Source organism: Ursus maritimus, unplaced genomic scaffold, assembly GCF_017311325.1.
Source record: "Ursus maritimus isolate PB19 unplaced genomic scaffold, ASM1731132v1 scaffold_28, whole genome shotgun sequence".
Lineage (NCBI taxonomy): Eukaryota > Metazoa > Chordata > Mammalia > Carnivora > Ursidae > Ursus > Ursus maritimus.
Window position 1 is genome coordinate 25534503 of NW_024425341.1, and position 24869 is coordinate 25559371.

At 52.7% G+C, this 24869-nt stretch overlaps 1 protein-coding gene across 1 annotated transcript in view; it reads right to left on the reverse strand.

Annotated features, from left to right (window-relative positions):
• The window catches only part of DLGAP2 (DLG associated protein 2), a 114314-nt gene extending 93931 nt beyond the window's left edge, over positions 1 to 20383 (reverse strand). The window contains 3 exon segments of the mRNA XM_008708849.2: positions 9461 to 9517; positions 9519 to 9649; positions 19373 to 20383. Coding sequence (XP_008707071.2) covers positions 9461 to 9517; positions 9519 to 9649; positions 19373 to 20368 — 1184 coding nt within the window. The 5' untranslated portion in view covers positions 20369 to 20383.
• Positions 20384 to 24869: the final 4486 nt, after the last annotated feature.

Consider the following 24869-nt stretch of genomic DNA (forward strand, 5'->3'; position numbering starts at 1 on the left):
GTGAGGGCGGGTCGTCATAACTCATCCATGAGAGGAGGAAATAGAAACAGGCAGCAAAGCTGAGCGCGTGCACCCACCCTCCTCTGCAAACAGTGGGCTCGCGCCCCTCTTGGGTGACAGCCTGGGGGCCCAGAGCCAGGTGCAACTCTACGGATGGCCCCTACCTCGGGCTCTGACAGCGCCCTCTGGCGAGAGACCCTGTCAGCTACCTGGAGTCTGGAGGTGGGACTCCCACTGAGGCAGAGAGCTCCCCCTGGTTTCCTCTGCTGAATGAAAGATTCGCAAATCGCCAGCCCATAGGTGGCAGTGGAAACCGTGGCAGAGCGAGCCTTCGCCAGGGGCGCATATGGTGTCCTATTAATTGAAGAGCTGCACATTTAAGGTGTGTGATATTTTCAAGGAGGCTAGCATCTGGTCCTTCTCTGGACTAATATAAAAGAGTGTAAGAAATTGGGTGGATGTGAGTCACCTTTACACACATTTTTTTAAATTGATGATCTTCATTTTCAGAATCTTTACAAATGATTCTTTTGCTGGTGCCCTTAATAGCAGTTCCTTAATCGAACTGATTGGCAAGGATTCCTGAGAAGCCGTTCATTCACAAGAAGTTGGTTTTGCTCATTCATCCTGTGGGTATGGAGCACGTATAATGTGCTACACAGCGAAGATAAATGACAACGACAACACATCTCTTGCCCTCAAAGAGTATACAGGTGATTGGGGGAAGCAAACAAGTGTGTGGTAGCGGTAAGCATGGGGCGCTAAGGGAGCACTGGGCAGGGGCACCTGACCCAGGGAGACTCCTAGGAGGAGGTGGTCCTGAGCTGAGCGTGGAAGGGTGAGCAAGAGCACAGGAGCGTTGGGGACGGTGGTGCATTTCAAACTGGGAGTCGTTCAGTAGGGCTGGAAGGTAGACCTCAGTGTTCGGGAATGGTGAGAAATACGGCTTTATGGGTTGTTGGGGCTGGACCATGAGGAATCTGCCATGGGACTCGGCTAAGATAACTGGGTGCACGGACGGTCAGAGCTAGAATGCTGAGGGGGAGATCGGCCTGGGGTTTGAGAAGCAGGGTTTGGGTTACTATTCGGGAGATGCCTGTGGCTGAGTGGTCTAACGGAGATTTTGAGCCCAGATCTGAAATGGAGCCCCAGTACCAGGAAACAGCAAAAAGCCAAGATTGATGGCGCTAGAAAGGAGGAAAGTAGCTCTGAGGGATCCCCAGTCACCTTTCCTGATGGGTTCTGAATATTCTGAACACCCCATGATTTCTTCTACAGTTTTCTCAGGTTGACTCCACTGAGTCTCAAAAGTAGACCTGATTCCTCCCTAGAAGCCAAGTAGTTTGACCATTTCTCATGGACCGGTGGATCCCGGGACATTCGTAGAGCAATTAACCAGTTTACCCAAATGACTAGGCTGGTCTGCGTTTGGAGAAAAGGGTAGCTGCCTTCTCCTGGGGCAGGCTGATGAGCCTGAAAGGACATGTGAGCCCATCTTCCAAGGCCAGTCACCCGGTAGGCAGGGTTCTCTTCTGTTCTCTGGATCGCTTTACCCGACCAGCAGCCAAGCGGGAGGGAGCAGGTTTTGGAAACAGCTTGTGTCTCACGTTGCCTGGATACGAACACACCAAACAAGGGAAGTGAGGCAGACCTACGTGCCTCGTCTTCCTGTCCCGGAATGAAGTTTGTCTCTCAGCACGGACGAGCTGCTTGCACAGATCCCTGCTATCAGCTCCCATCCTCTGGTTTTTGGAAGACATGGTGTTCCCGCTCTGGCTCAGCTGCTGGATCCGACGGCGCCCCCACTCTCGGTGCCGCTCTGTGAATTTTGGCAGATCGTGGAGTCACGATCAAGACGCGGAGCTCTTCCGTTCCCTGCAGGGGAGCCTATGTCTGCTGTCACTGTACGGTTCCGTTCGCGCGCCTGGAGACCTTCCTTTAATATTTCTTGGGGTACAGTGTGCTGGCCACGGGTTTCCAACCTTGGATCTTACAACACAGCCCTGACTTCGCTTCTGTCCACGAGAAGCCTCTCCCTCCATCTCGCCTTCAGGCTGACGAGGGTTTTCTCTCAGGGACTGGGGGACGTCACTTCCTTGTTTCCTGGCTCCAACACTCTATGACGACACGTCTGTCCCAAGCATTTGTTCCTCTGTATGCAACATGTCTTTTATTTTTCTCCAACTGTCTTGGAGCTTGTCTCTTTATCCTTGGTTTCTGGTAGTTTGAATACAATGTGTGTATATATGTGCGGGGTTTTATTTCTCGTATTTATCCTCCTTGAGACTTTCTGAGATTCTTCAGTCTGTGATTTAGTGTTTCTCACTGTCTTTGGGGCATCCTCAGGCATCGTATCTGGAATGTTCCTTTGGTCCTGCTCCCCCTTCTCGGTTGCTCTTGGGGTCTGGTTATGTGTGTGCTGGCATGTCGGGCATTTTCCCCGCAGCTCCTGCACGTGCTTTTCCATTTTCGTTCCCACTCTTCTTTTCTTTGAGTTTCCTTTTGGTAACCTCTGTGGACCTACCTTCAAGTTCGTGGATGTGTTCCTCAATTACGTTGAGTCTACTGATGAGCTCATCAGCAGGAAGCCTTACTTCTGACATGATTTCTATTTGCACTATTTCTGTCTGCCTTTCTCACGAGTTTCATCTCTCTGCTGATTGCCCATTTATGGATGCATGTAGCCCACCTCTTCCACTAGGCCTTTTGCTGTTAATCAGGTATTTTGAGGGTCTCTCTGATTGCTTCACTGTCCCTGTCCCTTCAGTTCTCTGGGTTGATATCTCTTGAGAGTGGGTTTATTTCCTTTTACTGCGTCTGAATTCTGGTGGAAGAACGCTGGTCATCACGTGCAGAACGGCAGAGGCAAGCAGCGTTCATGTTCGGGGGCAGACACAGCTCGTGTTCTGCCGGCCTGAGAGCCCGCCGCAGCTGCCAAAGCCTCGGGGAGATGGCTGCGTGTTCCCACTGCCAGGTGCCTGGGCTAGTGAGGGCGTTTCTGTTCACACTGTCCTCTCTCCCAGTCGGTTGTGCCTTGGTGTTTGCTCCCCTGTCGTGGTGGCAGGGGGATGTTTGCTGAAAGTGTTGGCTGCTGGCAGCCCTGTGAGCCTGATGCAGAGAGGGGAGCTTCTCCAGGGCCCCCGCCTCCCACACAGCAGCCGTGTCCTGCTGTGTCCGTGCACCAGCCCTTCTGTGCGAGTTTTTCCTGCCTTTCTCAGGGGAAGGACAGCCATTCCAGTACTGGTTTACGATCAGGGACCCAGGAATGGGGATGGAGGGTTTTCCTCTGTCCTTCCCCGAGGGTTTACCCAAGCCCCTTCTAGTGGCTGACAGCCTCATTCCATAGGAAAGTGTGGCGCAGGCAGGAGTCACAGGGCAGGGGGCCTTCCCTGCAGCGGTGGGGGGTCGCTGGCTGTACAGCTGTCCCGGCGGCCTGGGGCGAGGGGTTCTCTCCAGCTCCAGCCCCCTTCCCACCCAGCACAGGGCTGTTGGGGAGCACAGTGGGGGCCTGTGCTTGCCCCGTGGGGCTGGGGCTCCCAAGGATCTACACAGCTTGTTAACACCCGGGCTGACATCTTCACCCGCTCTACAGCCCTCCTCAGCACACCCCGCTCCACACGGCACAGCCCTCGAATCCTGTCCTTCCTGGAGCCTCTGGGCTGCCCTGCAGCCTTGGCCCTGCTGCTCTGTGGTCTCATGTTGTCCAGCCTTTTCTCCCCATGTCAGGGTGGTGTGGCTGGGCTTTCCAGCTGTCTGCACCCCAGGCAGAACTGGACTTGTTTACCCACTACTTTGCCGGACACCATTCTATGTGGATTTGTGAAGACACCTTGTTATATTTACCGGCCACCTAGTACTCAGACATACGGATGAATCACAGTTCGTTTAGTACATTTTCTACTTTTAAGAATCATCTTGTTATACTGTTGAGTAGACAGCATACCCGTGTGAGTGAAGGTGTTAACGTGATGTGGAAAAGGTACACAGCAGGCTGTCCGCCCCCAACCCCCGCTGCAAATACTTCCCTCACCGCTCAGACATAAACCACTTTTATTAGCTCCTTACGTAGTCCTCCATTGTTCCTTCGCGCAACACAAACTGATAGGAATTTTCTTATTTCCCCATCTGTGTTATACAAAAAGTGGCATGCTTTATAAGGTTCTGCGCTTTGCTTCTTAAAAGTAATATAATCTGGATCTCACCACATCAGTACATACAAGTCTGACTCGTGTTCACAGGTGCACAGTGTTCTAGTATATTCTATCAACAGTAGTCTAGTGTCTGCATATCTACGACTCAGTCAGCCTCGTAGCAGCGGACCGGGGGGCAAACTTTGGCTGTTCCTAACAGCGTTGTAATGAATAGAATTTTGCACACATCACTCCTGACAGGTGCAGGCGTGTCCAGGGGGTAGGTTCCCCGAAGTGGGACCTAATCTCTGCTGCTGGGCGTTTCGGTGATCGAAAATTTCTCATGATGATCTACAACAAAATAGTGAACACCACCGTACTTTTGTACAACTTTGTGTGCTTTTCAGGAATTTCTTTGGAATAAGTTTTTATATTTCTAGTTTTAAATGGTACGCTAAAATACTCTCTGGAAAGTTTTAGTGATTTCTAAGGTATGTGAATAAACTTTTTCTGGCCTTTATCCATATTTATATAATGGTGTTTATTTTTCTCTTTGGTTTGTAAGGCATCTCTCTATATATTAAGAATATAAACCTGTGTCACTTAAATGACAAAACATTTCTTCAGGTTTGAATTACTGTTTTATCCTGGTGACAGTACTTTGTTTCTTGGTTGGTTGGTTTGCTTTTATTACAAGGAAGTTTTTAATTTTTTGAATTCACATCTGTCATTATGTTGTAGCTTCTCGCTGTGGAATAATGTTTGTATATGTCTTCTCCATCTGAAAATTACAAAACATTCATATACACACATATGTGTATAAACATATACGCACACCATATATACATACACACATACATGTGTAAGTGATACATACATACCATCTAATACACACATACTGATATGATACTTTTTTTTTTTAAACAGGCTCCACACCGAGCATGGAGCCCAAAGCAGGACTTGAACTCACGACTCTGAGATCAAGACCAGAGGTGAGATCAAGAGTCACCCGCTTACCCAACTGAGCCACCCAAGCTCAGTCCACCAATATGATTCTTAGATCTCATATCCAACTGAATTTATCTTTACATAGTTCTTGAAATAAGTCCTTGTTCCTCTATAGATTTAAAATGCCGCCTTCCTGAGAGATGACTCAGAGATGTTCAGAATTATTAGAGCTTTGACTTCCAATTCAACTAACCAGAAAAAAAAAAAAAAGAAAGAAACGAAACCCCAAAGGCCACCAAATGAAACCAGTCGGTGTATCTTTCCTAATAATCAAAAACAAATTCTGCAAATCCAGTATCTAATACAAATACACAAGCTGCCTTAAAAACCCAGCAAATCGGATTCAGTAGGAACTTGAAACTTACCTTTCACTTGTAATTATTGCGGCTGGTGTCCCATGTGGACAGGGTCTGTCCCAGGCACAGGGTCTGACTCTCCTGATGAGTCTGCCCAACCGCTGAGCACTTTGTGTGTGAAGGCACCGTGACACGTGTGCAGGATTTCAGCTGTTTGTTTGTGTTGCATTCTTCTTTTGAGAATGAAGCCTTTCCCTTACTTGCTATTCTTCAAGAACGCAGTGAGGTGAAGATAAGGAGTCCTTATGTATACAAAGAGGACGTATGCTCAATTATAAATGAGAGGACGGTTTTTTTCTTGGTTAACAGCAGAAAGGCAAGACTGTGTTCGACAGAATCACCATTGCAAGAGGTCAAGCATCTTGAAGGAGAAAATCTGCAGGCCTTACAGAAGGGATTTTGTATTTGATGGCTTAAAAGGACTGATAACAACCAATTAGAGATCCAATTTTCTTCTAGGTCTTTAGCCATGCAGATGGAAAAAGAGCTGCGGGTACAGTTCATTTTCTACGAGCATTATTGTGACAGGGGAGGCGCGTACAATTCCTGAGGCTTTGGTGTGCCAGTGTGATGATTCAGAGATAAGAACATAAATCCACACCTGTCACATTGGGACTAAAGTATAATTACCAGGTTCATGCTGCTGTTTGATTTGCATCCTTGAATACTGCTGCTAGAGGTTGTCCGTGCACACCAGAGGCGCACCAAACCCCGTGGGGGTCAGCAAACGTGAATTCTTATTTTTAGCACCTGAATCGGCCTGCCACCTGGAAACGTCTGTCAGTCAGCCCCTCCTGATGAGGCTCTGTGGTGTAGAAGGGGGAAATGCTCAGGGCACCGTGAGGTCGGATGACTTCAATTATATTTTAAATACAACTTAAGAACCATCAGGTTTGCTTCACTATCTTTGGGTATAGAATAAACTCTAGAATAAAGATGGTCTATTGACGTAGTCTATCACGAATGTCAGATTCAGTTGATTCCAATGATCCGCACAACTTCTTGCAGCAGCGGTGAGCGTCCCTGGTACTAAGGGACCACAGGTGGGAGGGTCACAGGCAGTGGGGACGGGGGTGAGGTGACCGACAGGGGCACTGTACAGCTGTCTGTTCTGCAGAACCTGGTCTGCTAATCTGGGACTCCCAGCCAACCCCCTCCTAGGTTCCCCTGGGCTCCTCTGACCCCATGGTAATACTGAAGTACTCCTTCCTTTTCCTGTAATGCCTGCTGCTCCCCACAGGCACGCTCCTGCCATCCTCAGGCAAACACTCTCCCTCCGGACACAGGGTTAGAATCACTCCTTTCATTTCAAACCCGTGGTCACTTCTGTGACATTCTGCACCTTTCTCCGAGTTGGGGTTCTGTTGCATAAAATGGGCAAAGTTATAATTTCCCCGAGTAAATAGTTGAGCTTCTGTGATGTTACTTAAAATGAAAATTAATGAAATCACATTGAAATGCACAAAATTCTAAACCAATGTAAAATGTGCTCAGATGCTGATAGGCGATAATAGTAACAACTTAATGAATGCACCTCCCAGTCGTTTAACTTGCATTTTCAATATGTTAACCCCAGAGAGTGACTTCCGGGAGTTCCACGCACCTGGCAAATCAGCAGAGTGCCCCTGCTGGGCACGGTGCCGTGTGGACATTCTCACGGGGCACTGCTCTCCCCATTTCGTTTCCTCCAGGGCAAGGTCAGGCGTGGGGGAAAGCGTAATTTGCACACTTAATAGACGGAACTCAGTGCCCTGACACTTGCTGGAAGCATGAACAGAGTGACAGTTACGGGAGAAAGGGAAGAACGGCCCAACTGCAAGGTTATCTCTGCGGACGGATCGGACGGCGCGTGGAGGCCACGAGTGGGGGAGGGGCTGAACCCGGACTAGGACCGGGAGGGGCACCACTGGATTATTCATTCCCCCAACTTTCACTGGCACGCAGGAGCCATCAGCGTGTGAACCCCAGCTTGGCTCGCATGCGTAGACACTCAGTATCTGCATTACGATGTCAGGCGGCCTTGGCCTCTTCATCACTCTGGGATTCCGGAGGGAATTCTGACTGTCCTGGGTGAAGGCGTGGGTTCTAACGTAACTCCTAATGCAGCCTTGTCAGCACTGCCCCTGGGGCTCCTGGTACGAGGCCCAGCCAGTCTGGGTGAGGAGGTGCGAGGGATGGCAGGGTCTCCACCTGCCGCGGGGTGATGTGAGATCAATGCCCCGAGGACAGCTTGAGGACGGGCACACGGGATGCTGAAGGAGTGCTCGTCATGGGGGGCCGGCAGAGAGGGCATTGGGGTGGGGGGGGACTCGTTAACACAAAAATCAAGTTCCTGATCCTGAAACTACCGGATTCCTGCTCACCATTAAAACACAGCTTGTTTGTTTTTTTTTACTTTCACGTGGTTTGCTTTAAAAATACACAATCATGGGAATCACAGACTTTCAAAATGTCAGCTCACGTCAGTGGCCACACGCCCAGGGGCCCCGAGCCCCGGACCCCAGCCTGAGCCCTCAGAGCCGCTGAGCACGGCGGCTGCCTGGCTGAGGTGGTCCTCGGGGAGAGTTACGGTCATTCCTAATGTGCACGTGTGACTACGCACCCCAGGGGAAAGGTGGGGAGGCCGGCGGCTGGCCCGCTGCCTGCCTGCTGGTGTGGCGGTCAGGTTCGCATCTGGGCTGTTCTGCCTCTGACGTCCTGCAGGACAACGCTCTGGCAACACCTTCGACTGTTTCTTCGCTCAAGCATGCCTCCCGCCCCCGATGCCATCCCTGATGCCCCGCCAGCACATCAATGCCGTCCCCAGAGGGGCTCTGTTCCCAGTCTGTCCCTGACGAACCCGACTATCCATGTAAGGCAGAGCAGAGACGCACGTGCAGGGACACGGACCGAGGCGTCTGCCACACCCCACATCCTATGCGGCATTCCCCAACCCGATCGCCGTGCAATTTAACAGAACGGGGCAACAAAGGCATGGTTTGCATCGGTGAAGAGTAAGATCTGGCTGCCATTTAAAATTTGTATCGTGCATGCTGCACGCTACCCTTACTAACTGGAGGTGTTGGGAAGTCACACGGTTTTGCTTGTTGCCGTGCGCACCAGGCACAGGAGGGGTGACACAGAGATCCCACCTCGGTCTGGGGCTCCATCCTCCTGCTCACGGGTTATGGTGACAACTCTGTGCAACAGAGGCAAGGCACAAAGACGCAGATCCTGGGGACAGAACCTTCATGTGGGACGGCGACAGCTTGTGGGGGGTGAGGCCGGAGAGCTCTCGCATGCAGCGGACCCCTGAACAGCACAGGGGTGCATAGTGTGGGACCACTTCTATGTGGGTTGTTTCCCATACACACAGTGCGGTACTGTAAATGTATTTGCTCTGCCCTAAAGCCCCGTGTGGTCCAAGGGTCAACTGTACACCTAAACTTAGCTGTGGGACCAGAGACACACAGCAATGCGGGTGTTAAGAGCCTTGTTTCCAAGTTCATGTTAATAATCTCTTTCCCAAATAGTTTTCCCTGTTCATACTTTGGGAGGTAGTTAAATGTATCAGCAACCTATCTTTGGACAACATTTAAAGCACATGCTGTTGTACTTGTAAAACTAATAATCCATGCTGTCCCCTGCCCTACAAAAATCCTATTGCCTACAAATGCGCTTATAAAGTTTTAGTAAACAAGACATTCCCTATAAGATCTCCACACATGCACACACATTCCCACAAACACGCCCCTGGCGGAACTCACTGCCACGATCTGAGAACATCCTGATGGACCACACCAGCTACGATAGTGGCTTTAAGATGAGCTGATGTGGAAACCGCCCAAGTAAATAACCAAACGTCTGACTGTTTTTTCTAAGGGTCTTGAAAACTGACGGCCACAAATCTAACATTCGCAACTCAGACACTGACGGCAGCTACGACGGGCCTGCGTCTGGACAGGGAAGACAGGAAGGCGGTCTTACGTCTGGAGGTCTGCCAGTGGCCGGGGTCCGATGGGCTTGAGCAGGGGCTCCGGCCTTGGGGCTGGAGTCAGACTCCGCGCTCTCCTCGTCGCCCATGGCTTTGATGTAGCTCCCACTTCGCATTCTCCTGCAGGGGATCTCCTCGTCCTTGGCGCCCGTGGGGTACCCTGCCCACTCGTCTTGAGGCACCTAGGGGAGAACAGACACACGCATGCATCAGGGGTCCCAAGAAGCCCGGGGCTCTTCCGGGGAACAGACGCTCTGCCATTCCTGGAAGACACGCTCCTTACGGCCGTTTACCGTTTGAAGTGAGGAGCGTAAGATGGATGGTTGCTGGTGCTGTCATTCAAAGCCCAAAAGGACATTCATGTACTATTACTGTTTTTCCCCATTATAAAAGTGAGAGCTAAACATGGGAAGAGTGACAAAATGCGAGGAACGCCGGAGGAAAAGAAAACCACTTGTAATCTCAGCACCTACAAAACAACACTGCTTACATTTTAGATTTATTTCCTTCTGGTATAAAAGGAAATTAAAATTGTCCTTGAGAAGACTGGGGGTGGGGGAGGAGTCCTCCAGGATGGGGAATAGGACAGCCGCAGAAGGAAGATTGGGAGAGCAGAGGGGAGGACGGGGCTGTGTCCTGGGGCTTCACCCCCAGGGGCAGCGGGTACAGGAGTGGGGGAGGCTGGAGGTCGAGGGGTGTTGGTGTGCAGAACCCCTGTGCTCAGTCGCAGACCTGACAGGCCACGTGCCTGCACCCAGCAGGCCCCACATGCACCGCAGACTCCAGGCTCTGGACCAGGCTCCCAGCCTGAGGGTGGCTGGGCCTTCAGACCAGGAAGCAGGTCAGCACTTTGATATTTACCCACCACACCCGGAACCTGAGCTCCTCATTCTACAACCAGCACAAGTCACAGGACTAGCACAGCGCCTGCTGCTCCCAGCGTTCCCGTTCCGAGCCGTCCACGGTCGAGTGTTCCTCAGCTTTGCATGGCCATGGGGAGGCTCTGGATGACCTTGACCCCTTCGGTCAAAGTCACATTTACAAAAGCAAACCCACGTGGCAGGCAGCATCTGGGTGTGGAGAACCCCACTGGTGTACGTGGCACAGGTCATACGCAGCGCCGAGGCGAAGGGCCCACACGACCCGTTCTTCACGCTGCAGGTGACAGAGAAAGAAAAGGACAGAATCCCACATTGAAAACGTCTTCCGAGTGGACTTCCCTGTTGCAAAGTGTTTGGATGCTTACGCAGAGTCTGCAGAGCACCTGCAGGAATCCTCCGTCCTTCCACTTGGTCAAGCACCCCGCCAGGTTCCGCACACCCACGTGCAAAAGCCCTGCTTTTACTCATCTCCTTAGAACACGTGACCATAGCATCGCTCTGGCAGATGGACGTCTTCCAGCCCAGCACGCGAGACCGAGGGCAGCACAGCTCCTCCCGGGCCTTGTGAACTCTGCCGTTCCAGCCAAGACATGGGGGTGGCAGGAGCGGGCGTCTACAATGTCAGAACCCCCGCAGCCCTGGTGGTGATGGCGTTGATGGATCTTGTCTGCACGCTCCTGAGCGGGTCCATGCAAGCTCCCGGAACAGTAGCAGGAACGCGAGGTGTGGCTGACCCAGATGCCGTGATGTGGGGCGGGTGTCACAGACAGAAACTCCCAGGCTGTCACTCAGTTCTAACCTCGCGGCCTTCCCAGCGGGGCCTCGCTGAGCTCCTCGAGGCCTGGCACCCTGCGCAGGTCTCCACGCGGAGATAGGAACGAGGCCATGTCCATAGAGCAAGATATCCGAAGACCCCGACCTGTTCACGGCCTCTGGCCCCGTGATGTGGCTTCTGGGAAGGTCTCCTAAGACAGTGAGAGGCGGTGCCAGGGGCTGGGGAATTACGCTTTACAGTCGAGGAGGAAACTTGGGCAGGGTCCTTCCTATACGAGGAAGTATCAGTAATTATCACAATCACACAATGGGTGCTGCTCAGCCCCCAAAAATAATCGCGCAGAAGAATATGCATTTAGCCATGGAAAGAGGTTCACGGGGGAGAAAGCAATTTTTAAAGTACCGTCTGCACTCCATTTTTTATACCTTAAAAATAGACACGCCTGCATTATGCATGGAAACGCAGCTGGGAAGATGGAGCGGGGTCATCGCTGGGAGAGAGATTACGGGCTCCTTGGACAGTTCTCCTCATACTTTTCAGCAGAGGAGACATGAAATGGATTGTGATTTAATTGGGGCAAAGACACAAGCCCAGAGGAGGAAGCGAGGGGTCAGCGGAAGCTGTGGACAAAGAGGGGGTCTGGGGAGGCTTCCTGGAGGCAGGGCCTGGGGTTCTAACTCACTTGGATTGGCCCGCAGGCAGGTGCACACGGGCACAAGCTCCCATCCCTGTGCCGCCAAGGACAGAGGATCCTTCTGGGCGGCAGCTCCGGGGAGGAACGGGAGGCCGGCCGGGGACAGATGGAGAAGGGCCATATGCCACAAAGACACATTCCTGTTGGCAGCGTTACAAAATTTCTCTGAATTAAAAACGTTTCCATAAAAAAAAAGTTAAGTTTTTTTCCCCCCCAGCAGTCGGTGAATTAACTAACAAATGAGTCCAGCTTGTATTTTTCTGTTTCTGATTTAAGAAGCCAATTCGCAGGCTCTGACAGAAGAAATTTCAATGAGAGAGAGAGTGTAAACCAGAGTCAAGTGCAGGGTATGAACACCGATTCCAAAGCATATGCCTCCAGACTAGCAAAAGACAGAATAGCCTCACTAAAATGGCACGAGGGCCTAGTCAAGAGAGCTTTCTGGTGCATCACAGCGTCAAAACCCCGCAGCGGAGGCACACACGAGGCCCAACGTCCACCGCAAACATTGCATGGCTTCGTAGTTTGCAGGGAGCGAGTATACAGATGACGTTCTCTTAACGACAGCTACCAACCTCTGCAAATCCAATTCGGAGTGTTTGCTACGTACAGTGATCATCAATTACCCTAATTACCTACCTGCATATCGTGGGGAGTGATATTTGTAATTTCTAAATAGGCGTTTTCCTGAGGTTGACTTTAGTGCCCATTCTGGAACCTCCTGTTCCTTGCTGTAAGGCTACTCCGACGCTGCGTGTTAAAGCACGCTCCCTCTCTGTCAAGCAGCAAGGCACAGGTGGAAGGGGCCGGGCTTCTGTCATAATATTCTCTTTCAGGTGTTGAAATCAAGGAAGAAAAATAGCATCCAGCATCGTGTCTCCTGCAGGGAAATGTCTTCTTCGTTCGTTCAACAAGTGTTTTGTTTTAAATACATACCAAGTGCATTCGTCACTGGGGCTAGAATAAAGAGCAAGACAGCTGGGTTTCTGCACCCAGATTTTTACAGTAAAGGACAACAGCTCTAAGTGGGGGCAGGCTCCGGGGGCCATCGCAGAAATATGGGACAGTTGTGACTGGCACACACCTGGGAAGCATTACCGGCAACCCAGGGGCCAGCGAGGCTAGTTTTAGGGAAAGCGTGAAGCAATCCCACCCAATGAAGAACTGGCTCATGTCCATATTTTTGAAAGTCTGTTTTCCGGTCTACAGTTACTTGAGCCTTAACTCTAACTCCACTTCATATGTAAAGCAAAGGATTTGTGTGTGTGTGTGTGTGTGTGTGTGTGTGTGTGTGTGTGTGTTTGCAAAGTTTTAACGAACAACGAATTTTTCCGAAATGCAGCTAACCATGTAAAAAAAGGGAAGGGAGAATTTTGGTTTGATGTTTTACCAAGAATTTTTTACCATTTCCAAAAATCCCAGCAGGTGGGTTAACCCAGTAGCCTCTATAACTGCCCCCATCCGTCTAATCGGTAGCCCCGAATTATGGTGAATCACCAGCCAGAAACAAGCTTCTGAGTACTTCAATACTTCAATCTCTACACACTTGCCATTGTGCTTATTTTTGTATTAGAGTTCATGTTTTCTGTTAAAAGCTATCTTCTTTTTATTTCTGTTATATTAACGTTTGGATACATACATATTTCAAATAGTGTGTGTAGGTCGTAATACTAAGTTCACTTTAGAATAGTCAAGGGGACATGATAAAATACTTATTATTATAAATGAGACACTCATTTCGATGAGTTTAGGAGCCATGATTATGGACAGGGAAGTTGTTTCACCAATTTCACGATTCCAAGTCTGGAGAGCACATGGTAAGGTTACCATGCCTATCTCCTAGGACGTGTGCAGACTCTCGTAGGAAGGTCTCCGCTGAGCTTGGAGATGGGGAGGGTGAAGAAGGCAGGACACAGGGTGCAGGGAGGTGCTGCAAGGGGACGCCGTGCTTGCCCAGGGGAGAAGGCGGGCTTCTGAGGATCCCGAGTCCACCTGCTTGTAAGCTTCATGCTCTTTGGTTACACCAGTGGTTCCCAGGTGGGGGCTTGGGTTTCTGCTCCTGGGACATTTGGCAACATCTGGAGACACGTCTGTGTCTCCAAAATAGGGGTGCTGCTGGCGATGAGCGGGCAGAGGCCAGGGACGCTGCTCAGTGTCCCCATACGCAAGCTAGCCCCTCACTGGGAGGGAACCGTCTAGCCCAACACCAGCTGTGGAGAGACGCCGGACACCAGCAGGCCTCCTGCTGGGGTGTGCACATCCTGGCAGGCAGGATCGTGGCGATGCTGCCCCAAATCAGCCCCGGGACCCGAGTCTCCTCAGCGTGGCTGGAAAGTGCCTTTTTGTTTATTTCCTTCTGTGTTTTGGTTTTTCGTCTGCAGCACTGTTCAGTTGTCCAGTTCGCTTCCTTCAGCCACAGCTGCTTCTGTTTCCCTCCGCGCTAAGGCCAGGACACGATGGAGCAGGAGCACATGACGGCCGGGAGTCGGGGGGGGGGGGGCAGCCCCGCCCCAGCACTCGGCCAACACCTTGGCGCTGCCTGCAAACCACCGCTCCTCAAGAAACAGTCTCTCCTCTGGATCCAGGAACCTGACACCCCAGGGCCCTCTCACCCTGTCACAAGTGACCTTGGATTTCCTACTGTAAACACGATGGCAACGTCGGTACCTGTAAACTTGGATGACACTGGATGTTCACTCCTGCACAAGCGTGGGTTTATATAATGACTTCCGATTTTCCAGGTGCCTTTATCATACGGTCTTGAATCGACCTGCAAACTCTGATGTCCACAAGCTCAGCTCGGGCCAGCAGATACTTGAACCCCAACATCCTCCCACGAAGAATTTATTTCAACAAACATTTCCTGAGTGCTTGTCACTGGGATGGGACGATTGCAGGTTCCAAGGACGAAGCGCTGAAGTGGGACACAGTGCGGGCGGCAGTTCTGTGGGCCTGATGTTCATGATTCCTGACCCGAGTTGGCGGAGGGTGGCTGTGGGACATGCTGCGTGGCTCTTTCCTGCTTTGGGTCTGGGGTCTGCAGGGGTTGCGCCCAGCCAGGACTCTGGCCCCTGGGGGCCCCTGTCTCCACGGTGCCTCTCTCCAGATCCACCCAGGTTCCCCTGACACTGGTACCTGTATGGTGGGCATCGTGGACTTTACAAGCCCTCCAGGTCAACCCCCCGTAGGGGACTCGCCAGCTTTGTCATGGAGACACCGCGTGGGAGAACAGCGACGTGAGACTCTGCCCCAGAGACTGCTACATTTTGAGGAAACAGGCCAGGAGCCAACTGAAATTTCTGTGTGGCTGCCATGCCAAGCCGCTCCCCCAGGTGACGCGTCGCTGGGAACGGCTGTGGGGGTACAGGAGGCCTGTGTCTGGTTACAGGAGCAGTTGCATGACCCCACCGACCCCAGAGCCCCTGATGCTTCTGCAGACTGGCCCCAGGTAGATAATGAGCTCCATGTGGGACGGGACAGATGGGACCCAGGCTCAATGTCTGTGGCCTCTCGAGGCTGTGAGTTCATGTCCAAAGTGGCTTTAGAGGGATTCCAGAAATGCTTCCCAGGCCCGATATTTCGCTACAGGCTTGGAAGTGAGACCGCTGCCTCAGAATGACCATAACCCAAGCTCATGGGCAGTCCCTGGCCCAGGTTCCAAACCAGGGCCGCTTGGAAACAAACGCCTTCCCTCTATACTGCAGTGAGCACGCACTCTGGGCAGAGTGACCGGGCGCAGGCCTCCTGCCGCCGGTCACATCACTCACGCCTCTCATTCTTCTCATATGGATAGGCTCTCTGGGATGTTTGTCTGATTGCTGTGTTCTGGAACCCCAGCCATCCTGACGACACGGGGGTCCCATGCAAACAGAGGCCGGGGGCTGGCCCACCCCTCCGATGTCAGGAAACACTCTTCCCTTGTCCACGGGGACACTGGAGCAGCTTCGGTTCGTGGCTTCCAAGCGTCCTCCACCTGGTCCCAGGACAGGGGTGCTGGTGGTCCCCGCTCAGGGTCTCCATGGAGAGTCAGCCCAGCTGCAGGTGAGGGAGTGTGGCAGGGACGGGTCAGCAGTCGCCCAGCCTGAAGCCTGTGGGGTGTGCAGGTCAGAGACAGTCAGCCGAGCAGATGACTGCGGACCGAGGCACAGACTGGCGAGCGGTGTGCAAAATGAGTGGGAGGACAGGGTATGGCACCGTGGGCGGGGGGAGGGGTGGGGGGGCGGCCTCGTCCCCATGGACATGCACACCCTCAGCCCATAGTTACAATGATGCTCTCCCTGCTGAATCGCAGGGAAGCACATGGCCGCTGCTGTGTGTCTGCCCGGACCCCTTTCAAACGCTTAGTGCAGAAATAATAATTGAGCTCTCTTTGGTAAAAGATGGTGGTCTTCCCAGACCACAGACATGACCCATGAGCACAGGGAATTGGGAAACATGGCATTTTTCAGAAGCTCTGTTGTGCGCACTGGAAGCTTCATGCAGTCCACACTGAGCTTGTCCTCGGAGGCCGGACCTCTGCCGCGTGCGGGAGAGCAAGTCACTGCTTGGCTCACTCCACTTCTGGTGAAGGTGCTTCCTGGTGACTGGCGGCCCCCAGCCGCGCTCGCATGGCCCCACTGCCTTCTCCTGCTAGTTCGGATTGCTTCCCACCGTGTCAGTACGGAGTGCTTCCTAGTTCGGGCGCCGAACGAGGTGCTGACTTTGAGGCAGCAGCATAAATAAAGCTGGGGTAAAACCGCAGGGTCGCCAGGATGGACCTGTGGGTCTAGACCACAAGCCAGGTGAAGACAACCAAGAGAGGAGAAAAGGGGTGGGGAGGCCTGGGACTTGGGGGGTACTGGGGATGGTGCGGCCACGGGTCAGGGGCCACGGAGCCACATTCCCACCTGCCACGTCTCTTCCCTTCCTCCCCCCTCTGCCCCGGGGCTGGAGGCACCTCCTGCCTTGGTGTAGCGAGAACTGCCTGAGCTCAGAGCTGCCATCAGCCCTCAACCAGCATGACATTCATTAAAAGTTTGACCTTAGATGCTTTGTCCACAGAGGGAGAAAATAGGAAAACAAGAGCCATTTCAGAGAATAAAATGCATCCTAATTTTCTTTCAATCCTGTCTGTGGTCTGCTCCGACCTACTTAAACACATGAAAAGCCTTCCTCTGATGTGCACTCCGCGCTCTGTGCAAATGAAGGGTGGGGTAGCAAGCTGCTCTTTCGCTCAGCTCCACATCTGTCTAGTTTTCGGTGAGAAAGAAAGCGAGTAGAACTCAGAAGCATTTCTTCCTCCCTTCTTGTCTTTTCAACCTTATTCTTTAGGATCCAGAGACAAGTTCCTCCTCTTCCCCATCTTGTGGCCATGAACTAAAATCTGGGCTTATGAAATCTTCACGTTTCTGCAGGAAATTTAATGCAGTTGGCATGGGAAGATGTGCGTGCGGGCTGGACGTGGGTCCGTGATGTCCCAGGACAACTGGCCTGGGGAGACAGGAGCATCGCCTGAGAGGTCATGGCCGTAACTATTCACCCAGTGCCCCGGGGTGACAGCAGAGGACGGTGGGATAGGGAAGGAAGGCACCGAGCTGCCTCCCAGCTCACCTCTGCCTTCGTGTGTGTGTGGGTCTGTCTGCTGAGACACGACTTAATCATGGGCCCCGTCTGCCTTGCCTCCCGCCACGCATGTACGTCAGGACCGCACGTCCCGGGCTCTGGAGCTCACACTTTGCCGGGGGCAGCCCCCCGCCCCCTGCCAGAGCTGCCCTCACTGTGTATGGCACTGGCCTCGCTGGGGAGGCTCTGGGAGGGAAGGGGGCGGAGTGGCACGTCTTACAGGGGGAGCTGAGGAGTAGGACGGACACACACACGGCCCAGGGCAGACCCGCAGCTGGCAGCCTCACGGCCACTGGCAAAGCACAAGGCACCTGTACCATGAAGCCAGCGCAGACGGAACCAGACTGTGGGACACCGTTCCCCCAAAACTGATTCCTCAACAAAGAAGCAACACATGTGCACAAAATTCAAGGAAAGAGAGAAAAGAGAGAAGGACTCGGTGGGCTTTTCAGAGACAGATGAACTCATTTCCATGCAGGCCCCTTATCTGGATCCAAGCCCACACGAATTGTTAAAAAGAAATCACGAGCAATCGGGAAAGCTGGACGTTGACCGAATCTGGGAAACCACTACAGGATTATAATTACTCATGTCTGAGGAAGGTATCGCAGTGATGTTTCAAAGCAACGAGTCCTTGGCGTCTGGTGCGGGTTGTTTAGAGGTAAACATGGAAGTGCTTACTGGGCTGCTGGATTTCCTCCCACATAAGCCGAGTGGGAGCTGGGTGAGGTCTGAAGGCGACCAGACCGGCCAGGAACTGAGCCTTCCTGAAGGGGGTGGTGAGCGTGTGCGGTCAGTCTAGTACACGCTAACCTTTACAGGGGGTTCATATCCTCCATAACTAAAATGAATTAAGAACAGCAGTTGGAGGAAAGACACAAGCATGTGTGGTCACAGGGAGAATGGACAGGAGAAGCTCAGGGACGCATGGCAGTGTGGGGGACGTGTGACAGGAGCTGTGTCCTGGGAACGGGGAGGTTCTGCAGGCAGCCACCCAGGGGCCAAAACACCGCAGGGCGAGCCTCCCCGAGAAGTGTCCGGGCACAAGCAGAGAACAGCAAGAGAGTTCTTGCTTCTCCAAGCAGGACCTGAGCGCACCCTGAATCTATTTGTCATGTTCCTTTAGATGGGAACAGGTAAACATTTTACATTTGTGTAGGATTAGGGCTTGCTAACTACAAGCAATGTTTACATCTCTTCCATTGCCATAAAAATAATATTTTACCCAGCTACCACTTTGTCCCTTAGAGTAACTTTGCCTGTGAAAGTAATTTTGGTAGCGTTTCCCTTCCAAAGAGAACCGCTGGCTTCTGGACAATGTACCAGGATGGACCCCGGAGCTCTGGGACTGCCCGCCTCCTGGAAAGGGTCGCAGTTGTCAGCCTGTGCCGTGGATCGACCGTCTGACGCGTCGGCTAGCCCTGGAAGCATCACTCACACTCCAGCACGTACGAGGGACTCTGAAGTGGAACACAAATCCTACAGATATCGAAGAAAACCTTCACACTTGTAAGCTTTGCTAACACTCTGTGAGCTCCTAGATGTCACAGCAGAGGCGTCCGTGAATGAGGCGGGAGCTTCCCCGGCGTGCTCAGCCGTGGTGTGACGGGCAGGCAGAGGACCGGGGTCACAGGAAGGCGTCCCGCAGGATGCCGCGCCCGCCATCCGCCCGCCTCTGCTTGTTCCTGCCCCGGAGGGACAGGTGCGTGCTGCTCTCTAACCACGCTCTCCAGTCTCTTAAAGCCACTGGTCTCGGGTCCGGCCAGAGAGCTCCTGCAGCCTGCGAGGGCTCCTCTGCTCTGTGGCTGCAGCCACATGCTCCGGCCCTAGAGGCACCCGGGAACGGCCCGTCGTGTTTAGGGCTGTGGACTAAAGGGGGACGAGGGGTACTCAGACGCCCTCCCGGCGCAGGGCAGCCCACCACCCGCGACACGCGGCTGCCGAGACCCCTTACCTGCAGGTAGTGGCACGGCCTCAAAGACGGCTTGACCTCCTGGTGGACCAGGGGCTTATCTAAGTTCAGGGAGCTCTTGCGGTAGGCCTCTTTTGCCTGGCTCACGGTCAGCGTGGACCAGGAGCTCCGTTTCATGTACTTGGTGTCGGGTGTCATGGTCAAGCCCTCACAGGCCGAGCACTTGACGTCACTGTTACTCTTGGACGTCTTCAGGGACAGATCCCCGAAGGGGCCCGGGAGCACCTCGGGGTAGCAGTGGGAGACGTGGTCCACATGGTGCCTGTTGGCCACGCTGGACGTGCGGCAGGTGCTGTCACTGTCCAGATTGTCGTCGGAGCTCCACCAGCTGCTCGTGCCCGACCTGTGCTTGCCCTCAGGCTTCCGCTCCTTGCTTTTACTCCGTTTGCCATGCTTGGGGTGGTGGCCGTGGTGGTGGTCCTCCACCCGACCATCACCCTTGGTGCCATTGACGTTGCTCTTGGAAGAGCCCTCTAGGGAGTGGGACTTGGTGAAGAGTTTTTGGACCGAGTGGACGAGGTGCCGTATCCTCCCCGGGCTCTCGCTGCGCTGCTCTGCGGCCGTGGACGTCCTCTGGTATTGCAGCGTGTGGAACCCGTCCCGGTGCAGGGGCAGCTGCTTCTCAAACTGGTCCAGGAGGTTAGCCGGGATGCGGTTGACCCTGGTGCTGGCGTGGGACACGGCACAGTCGTCTCTCGTGTCGTAGTGGGAACTGTAGTGCATCCTGGGGAAGGTGCTGCTGGACATGTGGTCGCCCAGCACCACAGGCATCATCATGCACTCGGAGTGGACGGAGCTCCCGGGGGAGCAGCGGTGGTGGTCCATGGGGCAGCTCTCCACGGGGCTGAGCAGGTAGGGCTGCCTCGCCTCCTGCGCATGGTGCAGGTGCTCGTGCTCGCAGTCTTCGGGGGCCGCCAAGCCACACGTGTGGCCCGAACACAGCTGCGCTTGTGTCCGGCCCCCGGGTAATCCCTTCATGTTCCTAGGAGCGGGGGAGTATCTTCCTTCGTTGAAGTGCTGCGTCGGGGACCATGAGTACTGCTGGTCTGTCAAGAGAGCACAGAAAGCCATTTAAGACGAGGTGGGCATCCCAACTGAGCCCTTACTTCTGTGCGGGACACCTCACGCGGGAACTACTTTATCTGGAAATCAGGGGTCATTTTTGGGCATTCGAGTAGGTAATGATTTTTTTTTTATATATACCACATTGACTGCTCCAATGTATGAGCCTGTTAAGAAGCATAGACTCTGATGGTCCCACATGTGGTTCTACAGGTAAAAATACGCATTCTGGAGTCCATTCACCAGGTCTCCGGACAGCACGATTTTGTGGTATTCAACGAACACACAGTTTGCGGGGAAAATGAGTTACATTTCTATCAGATTTGAGTATTGCGGTTGGGTGAAGAAGTTTACAAAGTAACACCTACTATTTACTCAGTAACATTCCTCGGGATGTTAACGTGCTCCCCGCTAAGGTATTCCTCCTGAAGCAGTCTAAAGGGGCCTCCCAGCGGGAGAGGAGGTGGCTTTCTTGAGGCCACCTGTCTGCGAGACGAGGACTAAACCAGGATGTCCTGACCTCTCATTACAGATACTTGGTTTTGAACTGCAGGATTTTATCCAGTACAGAAGAAATGGTTTGGTTCTGTGAGACGCACTATTGCGCAGAGAAATCGTGAGGGTCACCCTCACAGCAGCTGCTGGGCTCTTGTTAGGGAGGCAGCTGAGCACAGCGTGAGATGCTGACACGCAGACACGGGCTTCTTGGGGTCCAGGCCCCTGTTCTGCCACCACATGGTGCGTGACTCCAAGGGGCGGGCCAGCTCCCTGCGCTTCCCTGTGCTCTGTATGTGACGGGGAGACAGGACACGGGCTAAGCACCGGGCAGCGCTCCCGGAGGACCACAATCTCAAGCATTCTTCTTTGTGCCATTATTACAGTAACTGTCATCCTTTCAAACTGTCTTGGGTCAGCATCTGCAAAGTTCTGGATATATTAAGCCCAAGTGATTGGACTCCAGGATTCCTTAGGGAAGCCTCTGGCTTCATGCCTGTGTCCTGCTCACCCACTGTTTCTGTTTCAGACCCAATTCAGAGCTTGCTTCCAAAGGTTGCCAAGCAGATGCAGGGAATAGAGACTCTGTTACACTATACGACATACATACATGCATATCTGGTATATAATATGCATATTATACACAGGGGAAATAAAGACTCTATTATAGTAATATGCATACATTATGCACGTATATATAATATGTATATATGGTACATAATATGCATATAACCTATGCAGGAAATTCAAACTCTATTACAATGTATAATATGCACAGATAATATATGTATTATAACAATATCTATCCATATGTAATATGTGTATATAATGTATATATTACATGACATATGCAAGAAATATAGACTCTATTACAGTATATAATATGCATATATATTATGTATATATAATGCATATATCCATATGATGAGCACATATACTATATAGTATGTATCGAATACACGTAGGAAACACAGGCTTGGAAGCTGACTCCTACAGGAAACAGGTGGGAGAACCACGAGAATGAGCACCGAGGAAAGAGCCTACAGGGTGAGCCCAGGTAGGGTCTGAGGGCCCCAGCCAACGCCTCAGGCTGGACTGCACAGACAGCGCTCTGTTCTTGGAAAATGGAGACCAGCTAGCTCCCTGGATGGGCTGGGGCTATGTCCCTCTCCACAGCCTATACCACCTTCCCCACAGGGACTGCTGAGGCTGCTGAGTCAGGACGCTGGACCTGGAGTGTCCTGGGAGGGTTGGCAGGTGCTGGGAAGTGTGGAGGCAGATCTGTGGGCACTCACCCTTGGCTATGCCCTCCCAGGCCCTGCACGTGCTCCCACCTTCTCCTCTGTCCCCCTCCTTCCCCTCAGGCCTCTGCCCTGGCTCAGACCCTGAATCCTTGTCACCAGCAGCAGCCACATTCCCTCCCCCGCCTCCCCACACACACCCCAGTCAGTTCCTCCCTGCTCAAAGGCTCACCAGCTTACCACGGAGTCCTCATTCCTCAACCTGCACCCAAGGCTGCCCCTGGGATGGCTAGCTCCATGATGACTGTGTGCCAGCTCAGAGCACGTGCTGGAAACCACGTGCTGACCGGGTGGGCCGGTGAGGCCCCGGCCCCAGCCCCAGCCCCTACTGCCCACATCCTGGTTTCTGGTGAAGCGTGCTGCTTTAACCAAATGGAACAACCCCTATTTCTCATAATTGCGCTGTGGGCTCCTTCCCAGGCAGCATTTACTCTGCAAGACCCCGCTCCAAGGCAATTCAGCCTCAGTTCAGACAATACCAAAAGAGAGAATGTCCCCTGTGCACTGTCCTGGAAGCTGGAGGTCCAGGCAGTCTGTGAGTCAGACTTGGACAAGGCCCCTGTGTACCACTTCCTCAGGAAGGAAGCTGTCTGCTGCCCCTTGCTCGCGTGCTGGCCCGGCCCCCCCTCCCCTCGCCGCTCCCTCCTTCGATTCAGGCCAGTTAACTAGCCCCACCCACCTGTCCTCCATCCTCCTCGCCTGAGAGGTGCCACCTGCCATGTGGGGTTAGGGACACTGGGAGCTCAGAGGGCCGCCCACCCTGGCCCCCCATAGCGGACTCTAAGCACACACCTAGGGCGATTGTGGGAAACAGGAAAGAAACCTAGGAGACACCAGGCTTCTCCTGGATTATTTCTAACCAACTCTCTCAGTGATCGACATAGGGAAACATCTCCTGCCAAACACCTGTCAAATGACTGGTCCAAGACATGGGTTCAAAAGGTCCCCCTTGCAGGCTCCAGGCTGCCACCTGTCCAGGCCAGCTCACACACCGACATATCTTATAAGGCACGGGTGCCAGCTCACTGATCCCTAAGCAGTTAGGGGCAAGACTTGTCTCCCCGGGAGCAAGGGACAGAGGCAGAGACTGCGGACTCTAAGCACAGGTGGGGCTGTCTCCGAAGGGCAGCACGGAGACCTCGCCTGTACGTCCTCACAGTGAACAGCCTCCACTGAAGGGACCCTTATCTCCGAAGACAGCCTAACATCACTCGTGTGCTGGGCTCTGTGTCTCACGGATGTGGCTCCCCCTGAGAGCTCCCCGGTGCCTTCCTTTCTCCACAGCCAAATTATAGCTAGAGCACTTTAATATATTAGGAGGGGATATTTTAGATTATATTGTATTTTAATATAATTAAAAGCAAGTTTTCAAAGGAAATTCAATATCCAGCTGATAAATAGCAAAACTATGAGCTGTAATCTAGACTTTACAGCAGCATAAAGTTGTCATCCTATTATCTTTCGCTTTATTTTTCCATTAACATGTAATTTAATACAATTCTAATCTTCCTTCATATTAAAAAGCGAGACCATTATTGCTCCACTCATGTCTCCTATTTCCGCCTAACGTCTGGCCTGGAAGCTACATTATGAATGTGGCTACATAAGAGAACTGTACAAAAGATAAAAGTGCCGCTGAAATGAGCTAAATTTGATTATGCAACGCGTCGGGAGCCCACTCTCGTTTCTACCCTCCAGGACTGAGCACCCCGATGTATGCATGGGAACTGATGCTCTGCCTCTGAAAAATGTTACCACTAACAACAACAAACAAGGAAATAAGGCGCTGTAAATAACGGCAATTCTAAAACCTGTCAGAGGGACTTGGACGGTAGGTGGTTTTTCTAAGTCTACGTAACATAGAATAAATACTTCGGGGCTGGCAGTTGCTCTCTGTGGAAGTGAGGTGGCAGACACGAAATGTGGAAGGCACCTTAGCTCCCTAATTTCCAGCTACTCACGACACCATATTTTGTTTTGAAGCAAGAGAAAACAGCCACGATCCTCATTATCCATTAACTGTCTCCCCAAACTCAAGCTAGAAGGCAAAGGTACGTTTTACAGTTGGATTTCACAGACCGCTGGCATTCTCATTCTAAAAAGTATATTTTGAGTGTAGGGATAAGAACTTAAAAAATACACTAATGTGTCTGGAGCGGTCTCTGTGTGGGGCTGTGTGCCAGGAGGCAGGGCTTGTCCGCACGCCATGGAGGAAGCCCAGGCTGGAAGGGCAGGCAGGGGAAGATCACCGAGGTCGTACACTCACACCTGCCTGCACACACGCATGCACATAGCCTCAGAGCTGCAGAGACCCACGCATGCCAGATGGCCTGCTGCTAACACCAGCCGCCGCAGGGGACAGTGGTGTGTGGGGCCCTATGGGCTCTGTCCCATTAAACTAGGCTGGCGGTTCCACACTAAGCCCGAGCCTGAGCCGACCAGGCTGGGCGCACACTGTGGCAATGGACCCAGGCCCCCGTTTTTGAGAAAGCGTGGACGCGCACGTGCACAACAGCCCCGGAAGCCGAGGTATTACAGGCACAGGTGGCGTGCCCTCTCCCCCACGGTGGGCACCCCGAGGTCCCACCCCACTGAGGACACCAGCTGTGTCTCTCTCAGCT